The following is a 20,986-nucleotide window of genomic DNA, read 5'->3' on the forward strand; positions in this document are numbered from 1 at the left end:
ATCAGACTTGATTATGTACAGACTGCTGTCATATAGCTGGAATGTTGCTGGGTGCAGCATTTAACAACAAACACCACCACACCACAATTGTGTTTAGTTGCAATAATACATCTGCAGTTGTAATATCCATCCATAAAAAAATAGCTCAACATTCTGTATGTTTAGATTTGTGTTTAGCTTAAGGTATTTTTTTTCATGAAAATATTCATAACTGTTTGATGGACAGTATTTGTGGTTTACTTGACATAAGATCCGTGAAGATTCCAGGTAGAATAGGTCTTCAGCAACCCATGCTTGCCGTAAAAGGTGACTATGCTTTTCATAAAAGGCGACTAATGGGATCGGGTGGTCAGGCTCGCTGTTCATGATATATTCACTTGATTGTCTGGTTCAGACTTGATTATTTACGGACCGCCATCATATAGCTCACTGAATATTGCTGAGTGCGGCGTTTAACAACAAACCAACCAACCAACTTGACATAACAATTATGACCTAACTTACAGTTTGTTTTGAAGAGCTCTGCATATTATGATTTCCAGGTATTCAATATACCCTCCGACTTTGATATTAGTGTTGTACATTCTGTTTTGAAGCGTATCACATAGATATTTCACATCCAGAAAAATCCTTGTAATCTATCGGGTGGTCAATATGGTTCCAATATTACCTTGATAATACAGACCACAGTAGCCACAGGAAATTATTGGTTGTAGCATGTAAAGGTTGGTTGCACGGGACTGGGTTGTTGATATATGACTGAAAAAATGCTGATGTGATGTTAAATTTTAACTCACTCACTAGATTGGGTATTGGGGGATCAATATGGCTTCCCATATCCGTTTAACATGTTTAAAGGGCTATGACAGTCATGACATGGTTGATGCAAGCACAAGCACCATCACCTGAATGGGTGATCAGGACCGCAGTGGTACATCTGACAGAGATATCCTCTGCAATGGTGACTGCCAGTAGTAGCAGCTCACACCTCCAGCTAGGGGGCACGGGTGGCCCAGTCGTCTAAGGCGCCGCGATTCGCTGTGCAGTGTTATGTCCCTTGGGCACGCCAGAAACCTGTGATTGTGGGTTCGAATCCCGGTTCGCTCCGATTATGTTTGTAGGTTTGTCAGCACCATATCCGTGGTCGTTGATTTGTGGTAAAGTGGTAAACGTCTGAGACCTGCATCACTTCGTGCTTTCCTCCAACATTAAGTTAACACGCGGTGATATAACTGAAATACTGTTAAAAACGGCGTTAAACCCATCTCACTCACTCACACGCACCTCCAGCCAGGGTGTCCTGTATTGATAACAGGAAGCAGAGTGGTCGGAAGGCTGAAGATAAGTGAGTATTTCAGGGAGGAATGTGGCAGTCTGACCGTACTCTGTGCCACTTGTAAATATCCTCAGTGTATGCACACTTGACTCCTTTCTCTTAAACACCATATGGCAATACAGCCCATCTCAAAGTCCTCCCTTGGTCCAAACACAGCACTTAATGGCAGATGCAGTGATTCTGAACCCGACATTAAACCTGACCTCAACACTTAATGGCAGTCTCACAATCAGGCAACACATTACCTGTGAAAACGATGAGCCTCCTTTCAGATAGCTTCAGCTATCCAGTGTAGTTTATCTCCATGTTATTAAGATTAATGCCCTTGACCTATTTGCCACCAAACTTGAAAGTTTTGTTTAAGAAATAGGTCACCTTCCCTAAGTTAGCATACAATTTCTCTCGCTCGTGACTTGTATTAGTTGTAATCAACAACTAATGATGATACCACGAGAACAGTGTAGACCTACATTCAAAATTGCTGCCCCCTACAAGCAAGCCTATATTTTTAATCTAATGAGAAGACTTCTATGTATGAACTTCAGACCACACCTTTCTCTTTACTTGTTTTACCAATCTGCCAACTGTATATTTTGTTAAAATGGAAACAAAATGTTTCAGAATTTGCTCTCTCTTTTATCCCGTCGGTAAGCTGATAGCATATTGCTCCCAAAAATATTTTCTAAACAAGGACCCACTGAAGTTGACAATATTAAACATGGGAGTCAAAATATAGTTTGTTGTTTTTCCTGAAATTGATAGGATGCATAGATGCACGACAGTTTTCCCCACTAGATTTTGTCAGTTTTGCCATGGCTTAAAGCAAAAGCTGTGTTGCAGGATCTTCTCCCACATTATACCATTCTGTTTATACCAGCCGAACTGTAGTGGAGCAGAAAACTAAAAAATTAAATAGAATTGCTTCTCTCTTTTTTGCCCCCTCCTGCTGACATGTATTTTCCTGTGAAAATGCTGTAAAGCAAGTTAGGAAAAAGGTGTGCCTTACCATGCTTACTGGAAAAGATGTTTTCTTGCGTAATATTAATGTGGGAAGAAAGCCTCTCTGGAGCCAGGAGTTCCCAGTTGTATCTGTGGTAAACAACAAGGTGCAATACTGGAGCGAGTCTGTCTTACAGACCCTGATACAACTATATATCAAATACAGCCCATGCAAGTCTATAATGTTTGGCAAGTCTAGATTACTGCAGTATCAGGAAAATGAAGAGAATCACTGGGCTCCCTTTTTACTATATAAGATAACTGAACAACTGTATTTTCTGAACGATATGTTCATTTCAGACTAGATGTTAGTCTATTCTGGAGCTGGCGCTATTGCCGCTGGTTTCACTAATGAAAAAAATGTTCAGTTTGATAGGATGGTTATTTTCAGCATCATGTCATTTGAATGGCTCAAAACAAAGCTGTTGTAAATGGGTCCGGGATTTATGATAACAGAATGGATTCTGACTCTTGTCCATCAGCAATGCTGCATCAGGGATAAATGATCATTATCAATCCATGTATCTGGGATTCTGTTTCGATAAATCAATATTAAAATAACCATGGTGTGGTTATCCACTCGCTTGGATTAACAAAGGCCATATGTCATAGCAGTGAGTCCATCGTGTAAACTTGTCACATTGTGATTTCTCCTCCAGAGCTGCTAAGTGAAATCACCTCAAGTTCTGTGTATAGGCTGGCATTTTTTTAGAGTAACAGAGATCGAGTTGTTGAAGGCATAAAATTTAAGAGTCTGGCAAACATTTGTTCAAGATTTGAAAAAGGGGAGAATTTTTTTCAAAAGTTAAGATGTATTTCTTGCTCGCAACAATACGCTTCTTTTAAGTCTAAGGAATGACACTGGCAGGACCATAGCCGTGTGTACTGTAATGGAATGAGATATATGTAGTGCTTCATGTATGCTTTTGATGCGGCAGATTTTAATGTTTGTGCTCAGCATGCTGAGTGAGGCTGTAGCCTACTACTTGTAGCTGTGTGAGGATTTCATGGACAAAAGTTTTCCTCATGTCATGCTGGTGAAAGAGTTCTTCTATAAAGAGTTTGTGGCGGGTTGATGCAGACTTGATGAGTTTCATGTCATCATGACCTGAATGTGGGGATTGTTCATGCTTTTAGTCACCGGTTTGCTAAGTGGAGATTCCATTATTTGTGTGTGTCCTGGTATAACATGATATAATGGAACGTTGCAGACTGCACTCTTAAAGAGTGAGTGAGTGAGTAGGGTTTTACGCTGCTTTTAACAATATTCCAGCAATATCATGGTGGCGGACACCAGAAATATGTTTCACACATTGTACCCATGTGGGGAATCAAACCCGGGTCTTTGGCGTGACGAGAAAACACTTTAACCAGTAGGCTACCCCCAGCCCCGAGTCTTAAGCGAGAGCGAGAAGGCAGTTATTTAGGTGTATGAGAAATATACTATACAAAAGAAGATAAGGACCACACGATTCTTTCATGATATTGGCATGACAGATTAACTATTCTCATTCTTTCACATTGCTATAGTTTATAGTTTAACTATAGTATTATGAAAGAATTGGGTGGTCCTTAACTCTTTTGAGTAGTATATGTGAGTGAGTGAGTGAGTTTGGTTTTACGCCGCTTTAAGCAATATTCCAGCAATATCACGGTGGGGGACACCAGAAATGGGCTTCACACATTGTACCCATGTCGGGATTCAAACCCAGGTCTTCGGCGTGACGAGCGAACGCTTTAACCACGAGGCTACCCGACCGCCCCGAGTAGTATATGTGAGAAACCATAGTGTATGTAGGTGTATTGGATGTAGGTTGAGACAGCGTAGTGTATGTAGGTGTATTGGATGTAGGTTGAGACAGCGTAGTGTATGTAGGTGTATTGGATGTAGGTTGAGACAGCGTAGTGTATGTAGGTGTATTGGATGTAGGTTGAGACAGCGTAGTGTATGTGGGTGTATTGGATGTAGGTTGAGACAGCGTAGTGTATGTGGGTGTATTGGATGTAGGTTGAGACAGCGTAGTGTATGTAGGTGTATTGGATGTAGGTTGAGACAGCGTAGTGTATGTAGGTGTATTGGATGTAGGTTGAGACAGCGTAGTGTATGTAGGTGTATTGGATGTAGGTTGAGACAGCGTAGTGTATGTAGGTGTATTGGATGTAGGTTGAGACAGCGTAGTGTATGTGGGTGTATTGGATGTAGGTTGAGACAGCGTAGTGTATGTAGGTGTATTGGATGTAGGTTGAGACAGCGTAGTGTATGTAGGTGTATTGGATGTAGGTTGAGACAGCGTAGTGTATGTGGGTGTATTGGATGTAGGTTGAGACAGCGTAGTGTATGTGGGTGTATTGGATGTAGGTTGAGACAGCGTAGTGTATGTAGGTGTATTGGATGTAGGTTGAGACAGCGTAGTGTATGTAGGTGTATTGGATGTAGGTTGAGACAGCGTAGTGTATGTGGGTGTATTGGATGTAGGTTGAGACAGCGTAGTGTATGTGGGTGTATTGGATGTAGGTTGAGACAGCGTAGTGTATGTAGGTGTATTGGATGTAGGTTGAGACAGCGTAGTGTATGTGGGTGTATTGGATGTAGGTTGAGACAGCGTAGTGTATGTAGGTGTATTGGATGTAGGTTGAGACAGCGTAGTGTATGTAGGTGTATTGGATGTAGGTTGAGACAGCGTAGTGTATGTTTCATTTGTTGTTTAACGCAACAGTCAGCAATATTCCAGCTATATGATGGTGATCCTTAAATAATCAAGTGTGAACCAGACAATCCAGTGACTGACATCATGAGCATCAATCCACACAATTGGAATACGATGACATCCATCAAACAAGTCAGTTAGCCTGATAGTCCGATCCAAAGGTGTTTTGGACAAAATTGAGGAGGAATGCTGTACATGCAACCAGTGATTGAAATTAGAAAAATTGCCAGTCTGCCATCAGGACCCACAGACTTTAGAAACTGCAGGCCCTGACTCAAGTAACACCGTGAAACTTCAGTCCCCACACGATGTCTACCTGCCACGGGCCGCCAGGCAGGCGCTTATTTCGAACACTGCATGGAACAGCTAGTAATAATGATAAGCCCCGGGAGACCCGACATATGCATATCTGGGCCAGAGACAGGAAGTAGTCACGTAATGCAGGCTTGTGCCATCCTATGGGCAACACTTACAACAGACAAACTGTCTTGGGTTATCTTCCCGTGTCTCTAATCGTGTAGTGGAACACGATGAGTGCCTGCACACATCTGCTGGGATATATATATATATACACACTGCAGGTGGTGGGAGGAATGTTGTTGTTGTAAGAGACAGGTTGTCGGCATTACCTGGGGGAAAATATTTACCACAGAAATATATCAGGGCTATTAAGTTTCCTGCTGAATAACATAATGAAACTTGTGTAAAGAGGAGAGGCACTTCATACAGCTGATTGCCAATCATCAACTAATATTTGCAGAAATTTATCGTTTTTGTTGCAGCATGGGGGAAATGTGCTGGAGGAAAATGCAGTGTTTGGGAAACTGTTAGATTGCCTGTGACTAAATGTTATGTTTGTGGGTTTATGAGGGTTTATGAGGAAGTAGCCAATGGCGACTCTATGTCTGGTACAACCCAGCCTAGAATAGGTCTTTAGCAACCCATGCTTGCCGTAAAAGGCGACTGTGCTTGTCGTAAGAGGCGACTAACGGGATCAGGTGGTCAGACTTGCTGATTTGGTTGATGTATGTCATCAATCCCAATTGTGTGGATTGATGCTCATGATATCAATCACTGGATTGTCTGGTCCAGACTCGATTATTTATAGACCTCTTTCATATAGCTGGAATATTGCTGAGTGCAGCGTTAAACAACAAAAAACAAACAAAACAACCCAACATTAGAAATATACTCAACAACAAAAGTTCCTGTGACACCAATATTTTAGTGAAGTAAAGTTTGGTTTTCAATATTGTTGTACATGTATGGAATCAAGTCACAAAAAGTCACAGAAAAGCATGCATTCCATACAAAAGTTGACTTTTATGCAAGCCCAATGCATTTCACTACCCAAGAATAGGCATAAAAATATATGCATTAACAGGATTCCATATGCATTGTTTATCATCGTGCTGACAACAACCACGCAGAAAACAACAAAATTACGCAATTATTCAACATTACGAAATGCTACGCCTGTCCGAAAATGAGCGTCTGCGAGCCATTGGTATGCTTGAAGCAGGATTGAGTCAACGTGATGTTGTAAGACAATTTAACGTCCACAGAAACACCATTTGGTGTTTATGGCTACGTTGGCAACAGACGAATGCAGTCAGAGACCATCCTTGGAGTGGCAAGCCACTCGTAACCAATAATCTACAAGACAACTGGATTCGAACAACACACCTACGAAATCGATTCCAGCCAACAGATGTGCAGGGATTGTCGCCAGAAAAACCCCCAGACGTCCCATTTTGACAGGAAACCACCATCAAGCACGTCTACAGTGGTGCAGACAGCGTCTACGCTGGACGGCCATGCAGTGGGGACAAGTTCTATTCACTGACGAGTCACATTTTCACCTCAGTACCAGCGATGGACAGATTCAAGTGTACCGACGTCGAGGTGAATGTTACATCAATCATTATGTCATGGAAGAAGAACAGTTCAGGGGCGGCAGCATTGGAGTATGGGGTGGGATTACAGCAAGACAGAGGACCTGTTTGATAGTGGTAGAGGGAAGATCTCAATGGACAGCGCTACCGCGACGAGATCATCAGCCCTGTTCTACCGTTTTTGCGTCATCATGGCCCAGGCATTACCTTTCAACATGACAACGCCCGGCCTCAAATTGCTCGACTTATTATGGATTCTCTTCAACAAAACAACGTGAATGTCATCCCCTGGCCGCCTCGCTCCCCTGATCTCTCACCATCGAGCACATGTGGCATGAGATGGATCGGCGCCTTCGACGTCAACCATGTGTTCCACAGACACTCCAGGAACTTCAAAACATGCTCCAGCAGATATGGACAGATATCCCACAGGACTTTGTGCCATGCCTGGTCCATTCCATGAGACGAAAAGATGTGTTGCTTGCATCGCAACAAGAGGTGGACACACAAGCTATTGAATTTTAAATTGACATTTTGGCATGTTCATGTTTTTTATGGAATCATGCATTTTCTAAAGTCAGTATGGGAAATTAAACCATTTGAACACTTACAGGAGTCTTTTATCTGTTGCAAACCGAAATTGTTTCAGATTTGGTAAAAAACATAACTTTGCATTAAATCTTATTCAATGTCACAGGAACTTTTGTTGTTCAGTATGCTCTTCATGCAGAACAAGTGGTAACCAGTCACTCTAGTCATGAGTTTGTAGCTTGTCGTGCTTGAACAAGACAGAACTGTTTACTATGTTTATATTTTTTTTAGTTTTATTCAATTCTAATTTATAGCCAAGTTGGAGCGTTGAGAACCACTGTGAGGTTCAGAATTATAGGCCTCGAAGTCTATGAGGACTAATAGACTGACATTAAGTCTCTGAAATCTTATATTACACAATATCCTTCTTGACTCTAAAAATAAAAAACAATTTCCCTATGCTGATTCCAGAATTCATATTTGTGGAATAGAGCTAGATAGAGCTGGCTAGACTTGGTTTTGTATGCGTTTCTAGATTTATCGCCATGTGTAGAGATGTGATAGAAACTTCAAGGCATTAGTTTTATTATCATTTTTGGCCTTTCAGTAGTGTTTCCCTAAAGATAATAACATATGAACATCTCTGTCTTCTGTGATGTTGAATGTAAAATCAGCTACAAACATTGCTGAGAGAAAGAAAAAAACGATCTGCTTTGTCTTTCAACTGACGTCAACAACTCATTAGAGACACAAATTGACTTTCAAAGTAATGGATACGTAGTGACATGATCTTGTGCAGTGTGGAGAATTGGTGTAAAGATTTCCATCTATACTACTCAACTTTTAATAGGGATCGGAAGTTTCCAGATGGGGTCTGGATGTAACTGATTTCTCAGATAAGTTGTCATACAAATAGTGTTTGAATTTGCCATGGAAGTGAGGCATGTGCAGTTTCGTTTCAAGTTCATTCAACATAAATACACAGTTCAATAAGTTGTCCTACAAATAGTGTTTGAATTTGCCATGGAAGTGAAGCATGTGCAGTTTCGTTTCAAGTTCATTCAACATAAATACACAGTTCAATAAGTTGTCCTACAAATAGTGTTTGAATTTGCCATGCAAGTGAAGCATGTGCAGTTTCGTTTCAAGTTCATTCAACATAAACACACAATAAGTTGCCCTCACATTAGGTCACAGCATGAAATACTTCGGTGTCCCTATCAAATTTTGAGTAGTATATGTGATGAAGGATAACAAGGATTGAAGAATGAGGTCTTGAACAACAGAAATTTCAATTAAAACCTTAGTTTTTGTTCATTTAATCACATTAATGATATCCCAGGGAAGAAAAACGGAGTTGGTATATCAGCTCCTCTTGAAAATTAATTGCAATGCTGCAGAAAGTATTGAAGTCGACAACAAATACTCCGGGTTCTGATACACCTCTCCAATGGCCCATTATCCATGATTATTTGAGCGGGTGATACATTCAGCACTGAACTGTTCAGGTGATAGATGCTATTACTGTCATCATTGCTCGCAATAATGGTCTTATAGCTGGAAGAGACATCGACGTGTGCGACCCTGCTCTTTAGACGTTATTACCTCCGTCCAACAGCTCATTCCCTGTCTGCAATGTCCCTGCTGCAATGTTCATTTCCATATTGTTGCCAATTTAGCCAGGCAGGGATGATGTTGTTTTAGGTTTATTGTCTGATAATCTCCCCACCTGCCACCTGTTATTGATGATTGATCTTGTCAGATGCTGATCAAATGTTTTCTTTTTTTCACAGACAGGAACGGCCATGTTCATTTTCCAGCAGATCAGGTGGTCACCCATGACAGTGAAATTCAGATCGTCCGTCAAGAAAACAAATATGATGTCCACCTGGGCTTCCTGCAATTCCGGCACTTGTACAAGGTGACGTTCTGTGTTAAAGATACCCTTGGAGAGGACATTGAAGCTGATCCCTTACAGAACCTTCACGTCAAGATGGAGAGCTATCAGCCAACTGAAGATGGTGAGGAGGGAGAGTGAGTTGTGTTTAACGCCGCTGTGAACAGTATTACAGTTAAATCACGGCGGTTCAGATTGATGTTGGAGAAAAGCCTGACAGTAGTTTAGGCTGGATTTGATACTCAGTGAAACATTGTTTAAATCAACATCCTGATAAATATTGATAAAAACATCATGTTATCACTACAGGGATAATTCTGCACAGGCTGTCATGAATAAGTTGGACCCATTACTTAAATAACAGATATGATGCATTGATTATGTCTGTAAATTTCTGTAAAGTAATAATAAAGCATCGACCCATTTCTGTAGAGCAATGATAACACTACGTCTGCCCCTTCCTGTACAGCAATAACACTACGTCTGCCCCTTTCTGTACAGCAATAACACTATGTCTGCCCCATTCTGTACAGCAATAACACTACATCTGCCCCTTTCTGTACAGCAATAACACTACATCTGCCCCTTCCTGTACAGCAAAAACACTACGTCTGCCCCTTCCTGTACAGCAATAACACTACATCTGCCCCTTTCTGTACAGCAATAACACTACGTCTGCCCCTTCCTGTACAGCAAAAACACAACGTCTGCCCCTTTTTGTAAGGCAATGAAAACAACTTCTGCCAATCTCCCATAGTTTATCTTGGATTATGATCGCTGCTAAGTTGCAGCATAATATCATTTGAGAAAAGGTGCCATGGGAATTGATGCATTGTGGCTGTTTTTCATGATCCGGTAACAGATCTGTCCTACATGCATGTACAAACTACACAACATGACAAACTACCTTACACATGGATGTATGGTTAAGTTTGGCCAGCTGTAATAACGAGTGTTTCATGAGACATTAAGTAGCTTGAGAATATATCATGTTTTCTGCTGCAAGAATGCACACTTATAAGATGGATGAAGCCTGCTTTGTTTGGTAGTAAGATCAATGTATTTGTATTAATCCTTATGTGCGTCAGACGGCTTATCGCATGTAGACAGCCTCAGTCAAAATGTTGTACCAGTGGTCACTTCCAGTTCCTTCAGTATGATGAATTTGTCTACTTGTGAAAGATGGCAAATCAGAGGAGGGATTGGGTGTCAGAGCCAGGCAGGGGCAGCTAGCTGCAGTGTTCAAATATCCAACATGGCTATTAACTTTCAAAGGGGGTGGTCGGGTAGCCTAGTGGTTAAAGCGTTCGCTCGTCACGCCAAAGACCCGGGTTCTATTCCCGACATGGGTACAATGTGTGAAGCCCATTTCTGGTGTCCCCCGCCGTGATATTGCTGGAATATTGCTAAAAGCGGCGTAAAACCATACTCACTCACTCACTCACTCACTTGTGAAAGATGGCAAATCAGAGGAGGGATTGGGTGTCAGAGCCAGGCAGGGGCAGCTAGCTGCAGTGTTCACAATAACCCATCAAGACAGTCGGGCAGGTGACCCATAAATGTTGCCTGCTCATCTTCATAATTACCTGGCAGCATTTAGGCATTTTAAATATTGAAAAATTGCAAATACTAAGAGACAAATTATGTCTTTATTCAGTTGAAAAAATGCAAAAAGTTACCAGCCACGGGCAGGTGGGCAGGCAGTTATTTGGGACACTGGCTGTGTGAGTGTTGCTGTTGGCTAGAGGAAGTAATTTTCAGGACGTGATCCTGTGTACAGCGCACAGGTCACAAAACAGGCAAAGTTAAGCAACTTTGATCTCAGTGAGTGAGTTGGGTTTAATGCCGCTTTTAACAGTATTCCAGTCATATCACTGCGTGTCAGCTTCATGTGGGAGGAAAGCCCGAAGTGATGCAGGTCTCAGACATTAACCACTTCGGTGAAACCCACAAGCACAGGTATGGTGCTGACAAACCTAGAAACATAATTGAGGCGAACCGGGGTTCAAACCCACAATCATAGGTTTCTGGCATGCCCAAGGGACGCAACTCTGCACAGCGAATCGCGGCACCTTAGACGTCTGGGTTACCTGTGCCCCCCTTTGATCTCAGAGAGTCTTTGGATAGGTGACCTTGTTCGATTGCTTGGATCTTGAGAGTTTCTAGGGCTTTGGTCCTGCCTCACACTGAAGCACATGTAGCACATGAAGTATATGTGGTGTCTCCTTGGGCAAATGACTTTTATCAAAATATGCGTATGTTCACCTGGTAGTGAGTGGGTACCTGGTAGGATGAGATGGTAATTTAACTGTTAATCTTCTAACACCTCACACACAGATTGGTTTGCATACTCCCCAGGGAGCTGAGAATGAAACATTTAGTGCACGCTGATCCATTGACCAGGGTAATAATTCACTCCTCTAACGTTCACTCCCCAGGAAGCTCAAAGGCTCAGTCCCCTGAAAGGTTCAAGACCCCATTGTGTCAAACTATAATTCATTAACGTGTCATAAAACCTCCACTGACTAATGTGCGATTATGTTGGTTGTATCAATTTTTCATGACACCATCCATACATTAACGAGCCCTTAACGTAATGGAGGCTTGGGGGAACCATTAACCCTTTAAACAAACATGCCTAATAGTATGGGCTTATACAGTGCTATAATGCAAGGCTCCAATAATAAGCTTTGACACTGAAAGTGCCAAAACTCAAAAAGTACATCACAAAATGGTGGACAGAAGTGATGCATTTGGTAATTATGTTTAACCAAACTTTCAGGTCAAGAGAACTGCTATTTTCACCTACATCCAGCTAACTAGATCCGGGATAGAATAGGTCTTCAGCAACCCATGCTTGCCGTAAAAGGCGACTATGCTTGTCGTAAAAGGCGACTAACGCGATCGGGTGGTCAGCCTCGCTGACTTGGTTGATGCATGTTATCGTATCCCAATTACGTGGATCTATGCTCATGATATTAATCACTGGATTGTCTGACCAAAACTCGATTATTTACAGACCGCCGTCATATAGCTGGAGTATTGCTGAGTGTTGCGTTAAACAACAAACAAACAACAACCAACAACAACATCCAACTAACTCAGTGTAGATGACAGGAAACAAACAGTGCTGTTTGCTAGAAGAGTACAAAGCAAATATAACAATATTTTTAAAAATAAAACATTTAAGTTCATTGTGGAAGGGACACATTTGTGTTGAGGGCATCTTCCAGAGGCAAGAGAGTTAACTGACTTTAAAAGTCCAGTTTCCCCCCTTGCCGAACTAGGCTGGAATTCCTGGGCTCGATCGTAGCGCCACCAGTGGCTATTACGAGTTATGTCCTTTCTATGCCTCTCCTATTGACCAATCAGATTCAACCTCTCGTTGCTTCAAACAAAACAGTGGCGCCCAGTCAAGACGATCTGATCGATAATCAAGATCTATATTGTGATCAAACGAGTCTTACATCGCGAAGTGCATCAAATCACATGAGCACCTTGATTAAAAACATGAAAAGATATAGAAAATATTTTGTTGACAACGAGTTAGCGGTGCACAAGCTTTGCAAATCCTGCAGTCGACCGAACTATGCATGACAGTTAATGAACCGGATTTCGATTTCGGTGCGCGAATTTGATTGGATTCGTTAGTCCAGCCAAAATGTAACTCCATAATACCAGCCTAGTTCGGCAAGGGTGGAAACTGGACTTTTAAAGTCAGTCAGAAGATGTGTTGAGGGTAACACAAATAAGTTTTCCGGCACTGTCACCTCTGTTGGCTGAACTATTCACTGGTTACAAGGATCAATAAAACCTATCTCAACCATAACGGATACATTTTGTATAGATTGTATAGATCGTATAGATTGTATCGAGTGTTTGATGTTAATGTGCACGTAAACAATGTTATCTGACTATTGTCCCTGCGGAAAGGTTAATGCCAACATGTTTTACAATGAATGTGGGTTTTCATTTGTGTCACCTTTCAAACATGGCTCGTTTCAATTCCTTGTTCAGTGTTGTGTATGTAAAGAATAGTGAAAGAGTTGGAGGAAAAGTTTGTTGTTGATGTATGGATGAATTCAGGGTGTGTATGTGCATGACCGACAAATACCGTTATCATTAAGTGTATTGTCCTTCCTCATATTGCCAATTACTGGCCTTAAGTATGAGCTAATTGTGCTATAATTATGTTGACTATGGTAATTTCCATTCATTTGTCATCATAATGACTTTGTTATCCTCAGTAAGGGCACATATTGACAGGTTGTAGGGGTGACTATTGGTCTGGAAATCACTATTACGATAACTATTGATATTGCAAGCAACTATTGCGATAAATATCGATAGTTTTCAGTGTATTATTTTAGATGGATTTTAAAGTTGAATTAAGCTGAAGTTTCCTTTGAATGTGATTACCATAACAAAAAATACAAAGTAAGGTTTGAGATATGACTGATTTGTTTTTTCTTTAACATAGCCAAAAGACATCCAAACACTGGATTTTCCATCCATGATTGTCACAAACTCCACTTTACTGTCACCCTCCGCCATTTTACTTTAAGAAAGACCGGTGCCTAAGCATCAAGGCCAGTTAACTCTAATCTTCACTCGGCTGCGTTCGAGACTCAATCACAAATACAATCGAAACTATCAATATTCCTAACTAAAATCCATACTATTGATCGGAATATGATTTAACAATTGATTTATTGACTTAAAGTGCTTACCAATAGCAATATATCAATATTTTGATTTATCGTGACACCCCTAACAGGTTGGTGTAAAATATTCACTAATTTCAAAGAATTCACATTTTCTATGACCAGTGGTAGCTGGATTGTAGTTACAGTGTTCCTCATCCCAAAGACCAGGGTTCAATTCCCTAATAGGGTGCAATACGTGAAACCAGATCTTGGTGTGATGTACCTGGAATAAGCTAGTGTTAGACTTGACTAAACCGGTTACAGAAATAGTGTGTGGTCACAGCCTGCTGTTTGGTTCTCTAGGTGGTTTTAACTTTCCAAGCTCTTGCTTGTTTTATGCATTTTCTGATGTTTGAGGACTTTTGTTACATGGTTATTTCTGATGTTTGAGGACGTATGTTGCATGGTTATTTCTGATGTTTAAGGATGCATGTTAGATGGTTATTTCTGATGTTTGAGGACGTATGTAGCATGGTTATTTCTGATGTTTGAGGACGTATGTTACATGGTTATTTCTGATGTTTGAGAACGTATGTTACATGGTTGTTTCTGATGTTTGAGGACGTATGTTACATGGTTATATCTGATGTTTGAGGGCGGATGTTAGATGGTTATTTCTGATGTTTGAGGGCGGATGTTGCATGGTTATTTCTGATGTTTAAGGGCGGATGTTAGATGGTTATTTCTGATGTTTGAGGACGTATGTTACATGGTTGTTTCTGATGTTTGAGGATGTATGTTACATGGTTATTTCTGATGTTTGAGGGCGGATGTTAGATGGTTATTTCTGATGTTTGAGGGCGGATGTTGCATGGTTATTTCTTATGTTTAAGGGCGGATGTTAGATGGTTATTTCTGATGTTTGAGGACGTATGTTGCATGGTTATTTCTGATGTTTGAGGACGTATGTTACATGGTTATTTCTGATGTTTGAGGGCGGATGTTAGATGGTTATTTCTGATGTTTGAGGGCGGATGTTGCATGGTTATTTCTGATGTTTAAGGGCGGATGTTACATGGTTATTTCTGATGTTTGAGGACGTATGTTACATGGTTATTTCTGATGTTTAAGGACGTATGTTACATGGTTATTTCTGATGTTGAAGGACGGATGTTAGATGGTTATTTCTGACGTTTGGGGACGTATGTTAGATGGTTATTTCTGATGTTTGGGGACGTATGTTACATGGTTATTTCTGATGTTTGAGGACGTATGTTACATGGTTATTTCTGATGTTTGAGGACGTATGTTACATGGTTATTTCTGATGTTTGAGGGCGGATGTTAGATGGTTATTTCTGATGTTTGAGGGCGGATGTTAGATGGTTATTTCTGATGTTTGAGGACGTATCTTACATGGTTATTTCTGATGTTTGAGGACGTATGTTACATGGTTATCTCTGATGTTTGAGGACGTATGTTACATGGTTGTTTCTGATGTTGGAGGACGTATGTTACATGGTTGTTTCTGATGTTTGAGGATGTATGTTACATGGTTGTTTCTGATGTTTGAGGATGTATGTTACATGGTTGTTTCTGATGTTTGAGAACGTATGTTACATGGTTGTTTCTGATGTTGGAGGACGTATGTTACATGGTTGTTTCTGATGTTTGAGGACGTATGTTACATGGTTGTTTCTGATGTTTGAGGATGTATGTTACATGGTTGTTTCTGATGTTTGAGGACGTATGTTACATGGTTGTTTCTGATGTTTGAGGATGTATGTTACATGGTTGTTTCTGATGTTTGAGGACGTATGTTACATGGTTGTTTCTGACGTTTGAGGACGTATGTTACATGGTTGTTTCTGATGTTTGAGGACGTATGTTACATGGTTGTTTCTGATGTTTGAGGACGGATGTTAGATGGTTATTTCTGATGTTTGAGGACAGATGTTAGATGGATATTTCTGATGTTTTGGGACGTATGTTAGATGGTTATTTCTGATGTTTGAGGACGTATGTTACATTGTTATTTCTGATGTTTGGGGACGTATGTTACATGGATATCTCTGATGTTTGAGAACATATGTTACTTGGTTATTTCTGATGTTTGAGGACGTATGTTACATGGTTATTTCTGATAATTGAGGACGTATGTTACATGGTTATTTCTGATGATTAAGGACGTATGTTACATGGTTATCTCTGATGTTTGAGAACATATGTTACTTGGTTATTTCTGATGTTTGAGGACGTATGTTACATGGTTATTTCTGATGTTTGAGGACGTATGTTACATGGTTATTTCTGATGTTTGAGGACGTATGTTACATGGTTATTTCTGATGTTTGAGGACGTATGTAACATGGTTATTTCTGATAATTGAGGATGTATGTTAGATGGTTATTTCTGATGTTTGAGGACATATGTTACATGGTTATTTCTGATGTTTGAGGACGTATGTTACATGGTTATTTCTGATGTTTAAGGACGTATGTTACATGGTTATTTCTGATGTTGAAGGACGGATGTTAGATGGTTATTTCTGACGTTTGGGGACGTATGTTAGATGGTTATTTCTGATGTTTGGGGACGTATGTTACATGGTTATTTCTGATGTTTGAGGACGTATGTTACATGGTTATTTCTGATGTTTGAGGACGTATGTTACATGGTTATTTCTGATGTTTGAGGGCGGATGTTAGATGTTTTTTTCTGATGTTTGAGGGCGGATGTTAGATGGTTATTTCTGATGTTTGAGGACGTATCTTACATGGTTATTTCTGATGTTTGAGGACGTATGTTACATGGTTATCTCTGATGTTTGAGGACGTATGTTACATGGTTGTTTCTGATGTTGGAGGACGTATGTTACATGGTTGTTTCTGATGTTTGAGGATGTATGTTACATGGTTGTTTCTGATGTTTGAGGATGTATGTTACATGGTTGTTTCTGATGTTTGAGAACGTATGTTACATGGTTGTTTCTGATGTTGGAGGACGTATGTTACATGGTTGTTTCTGATGTTTGAGGACGTATGTTACATGGTTGTTTCTGATGTTTGAGGATGTATGTTACATGGTTGTTTCTGATGTTTGAGGACGTATGTTACATGGTTGTTTCTGATGTTTGAGGATGTATGTTACATGGTTGTTTCTGATGTTTGAGGACGTATGTTACATGGTTGTTTCTGACGTTTGAGGACGTATGTTACATGGTTGTTTCTGATGTTTGAGGACGTATGTTACATGGTTGTTTCTGATGTTTGAGGACGGATGTTAGATGGTTATTTCTGATGTTTGAGGACGGATGTTAGATGGATATTTCTGATGTTTTGGGACGTATGTTAGATGGTTATTTCTGATGTTTGAGGACGTATGTTACATTGTTATTTCTGATGTTTGGGGACGTATGTTACATGGTTATCTCTGATGTTTGAGAACATATGTTACTTGGTTATTTCTGATGTTTGAGGACGTATGTTACATGGTTATTTCTGATAATTGAGGACGTATGTTACATGGTTATTTCTGATGATTAAGGACGTATGTTACATGGTTATCTCTGATGTTTGAGAACATATGTTACTTGGTTATTTCTGATGTTTGAGGACGTATGTTACATGGTTATTTCTGATGTTTGAGGACGTATGTTACATGGTTATTTCTGATGTTTGAGGACGTATGTTACATGGTTATTTCTGATGTTTGAGGACGTATGTAACATGGTTATTTCTGATAATTGAGGATGTATGTTAGATGGTTATTTCTGATGTTTGAGGACATATGTTACATGGTTATTTCTGATGTTTGAGGACGTATGTTACGTGGTTATTTCTGATGTTTGAGGACGTATTTTACATTGTTATTTCTGTCCAGGGACAGGCTGTTATGAAAAAGGAGAGGAATGTTGACAAACTTGTCTGTCAGGCTTGTACTGTTCCTGTCCGGACACAGCAACATTAGTTGGTCTGTATCTTCCCTGGCTCTGCCAGCAACACCCAGCTAGGGGAATCTGGCACTTATTCCCCTTATTCCCCTAATTCGTGAAAATATCTCCTTTCCCCCCGTCACTCGGGGAGAGAAACATGATATTTCACTCGACACATGAAATATCCTATTTATTATATACTATTGGTGTAGTTGTCTGCAGGAAGATTAAATTATTTCATTACAAATGTAAAACCTTCAAGAGTAAATTCTCCCTACATAACACACATGGACAGTTTTCCACCCCCTGTAAGTACGACTAAAAATGTAGTTCCGTCTTTGCTAAATCTTAAAAAATATAAACAAAAGTAACCAAAAATATTTGATGTCACTAAAATTCTTTTGTATACATTTGTATATGATTATATACAAGATCAACTTCATCAAAATATAAATTTCAAATCAATGAGACGGTTGTTCGAAGCGAAAGAATACACGCAATTCAAGTAACAAAATGGCGCTTTGCGAAACGTAAAGTATCGACTGACAAATCAGAAGAGAAATTCACAGTTTAATACAAATCATTTTCAACAAAATAACAAACGGTAAGAATCGGTATTAACTATATAAATGACCATCTGTCATTATATGACTTGTCAACGTTAAACTGACGTAAATCAACAGTTTGTGTACGAGCTGTCTCGTGTAGGCCAACATAGTTCCGTCAACATATTATGTTCACTGCAGTGAAATATCAGGTGTTATGTTCATTGCAGTGAAATATTAAGTGTTATGTTCACTGCAATGAAAATATCACTTTTCTAAACTTCAGAAAACTCAGTCTTTCACACTGAAGTATATAATAAGATGTTAAGTGATATTGGCCTCCGGGACCACCAGATAATTTTCTGGTGGAGGAGGGGGCACGGGTGGCCCAGTCGTCTAAGGCGCCGCGATTCGCTGTGCAGAGTTGCGTCCCTTGGGCATGCCAGAAACCTATGATTGTGGGTTCGAATCCCGGTTCGCCCCAATTATGTTTCTAGGTTTGTCAGCACCATACCCTTGCTCGTGGGTTTCACCGAAGTGGTAAACGTCTTAGACCTGCATCACTTCGGGCTTTCCTCCCACATTAAGCTGACACGCCGTGATATAACTGGAATACTGTTAAAAGCGGTGTTAAACCCAACTCACTCACTCACTCTGGTGGAGCATGTAGCCAAGTGGTTAAAGCATTTGCTCCTCATGCCAAAGACCCGGGTTTGATTCCCACATGGGTACAATGTGTGAAGCCCATTTGTAGTGTCCTCCTTCTTGATATTGCTGGAATATTGCTAAAATCGGCATAAAACTCCTACAGCAGTCAGTAATCTTTTATAAGTACCCTTACTATAAGTTCGGAATCTTACTTGACAGTCTGTTATCTTGTATATATTACAGATCTTTGTTTTAAGAGAAAACAGAAATAAAGAAGGGGTATAATATTGCTTGGTAACTTTTATCAATCAAGTTTTAGTTTCATCTATGTTTGAACTTTGTTCACTTCTCTTGATTTCTGGACATAAAATGAACTTGTGGTTGTAATAAATGCCAACTTTGTCAGTTTTTTTGAGGACCCAGTGAAATCAGGAAACTTGTAATTAATACAAATTGATGCAAATTGATGCAAATTGATGCAGTGGCGTGACTGTAGGCTTGAGGAAACTTGTCAGTTGCGGCGTTGTGTGTGTGTCACTTTTCTTGAGATGGTGTCAACTCTCCAACTGAGTTATTTTTGTGACAATCACCAAGAAAGTAGTTTGGTGCCGTAATGCCCCGGGCAGGTGATAACAATGAGGTTCTGTCATAATTTGCATCTCTCGTTTATCAGCGGCCTACGGAAGGTGAGAACTAGCAGAGCTGATACAGCCGACCGGGATGTATTCCGCAGGGTGGTGAGGTGTCAGGGAGTCATCCTTATATTATACTGGCAATAAGACATTGCTTAGTTACCTACACTACATTCTACATCCTCACTCGACCCGTGAAGATCCAGGATAGAATAGGTCTTCACTAACCCATGCTTGTCGTAAAAGGTGACTATGCTTGTCGTAAAAGGGGACGAACAGGATCGGACGGTCAGACTAGCTGACTTGGTTGATGCACGTCATCGGTCCCAGTTGCGTGGATCGATGCTTATGATGTCAATCACTGGATTGTCTGGTCTGGACTTGAGTATTTACAGAGGGCCATCATACAGCTCGGATATTGCTGAGTGCGGCGTCAAACAGCAAACCAACCAACCAACCACCATGCTCACTCTATCATCCATCAGTTTGTAACTCGTCTGACTCTGCAGGGATTAACACTGTGGGTTAAGTCCATCCAGTCCACACAATATGTCACAGAGCTACAGATAAGCTGCGTATTTGTGTAAAATTGCCCCCCCCCTCCCCCACCCTCCCATATTCAGAACCCAATTACTTTCACTTAACTTTCAATTAACACATGCAATAAGTGAAAAACTCAAAAGTATAAAAACAGCATGCGTAAATACCCAATGAAGCTTTTTCAGCATGCGTACAAGGGAGCTAATTTCCAATTTCCAAAACACAATTACGGGCTAATTTACTTTCTGAGTCAAGCCTATAATTAGAACCCTTATCATGCTTATATTCTTCTGAAACATTAATTATTATTTTTTTTATTTGAAATCTCAAAATGTCAACTTATTTGGGGAAAAACCCAATAGGGTGATGAATAGATGAGTGAAAACTTATTGGTTACCCAATGAAAAATGTGATCACCCAATTGAAATAAAAACCTTTGAGTAAAAACTCAATTGCTCAAAAAGTTATCTGGAGCTCTGTTGTCATAGAAGTGGTTTGTTTAGTCTGTCTAGATATTTCCTGTTGGTTTAGTCTGTCTAGATATTTCCTGTTTAGCAGACAGTGTTAGTGTGACATGGAGTATTGTCCCTTCTGTAATATTTGGTTGCTTGTTGTTAAACCCACACTCAGCATTATTCCAGCCATATGACGGGGGTCTATATAACATCATGTCTGG

The 20,986-nt window shown here is 40.3% G+C and overlaps 1 protein-coding gene across 1 annotated transcript in view; it reads left to right on the top strand.

Moving 5' to 3' along the window:
• LOC139452335 (adipose-secreted signaling protein-like) overlaps window positions 1-20,986 on the top strand; it is a 50,272-nt gene that overhangs the window by 13,182 nt on the left and 16,104 nt on the right. Inside the window, exon 2 of the mRNA XM_071233773.1 lies at window positions 9,263-9,490. Coding sequence (XP_071089874.1) covers window positions 9,263-9,490 — 228 coding nt within the window. The remainder of the gene's footprint in view (window positions 1-9,262; window positions 9,491-20,986) is intronic.

Source organism: Haliotis cracherodii, unplaced genomic scaffold (assembly GCF_022045235.1).
Source record: "Haliotis cracherodii isolate W230 unplaced genomic scaffold, xgHalCrac1.p SCAF_9, whole genome shotgun sequence".
NCBI classification, from domain to species: domain Eukaryota; kingdom Metazoa; phylum Mollusca; class Gastropoda; order Lepetellida; family Haliotidae; genus Haliotis; species Haliotis cracherodii.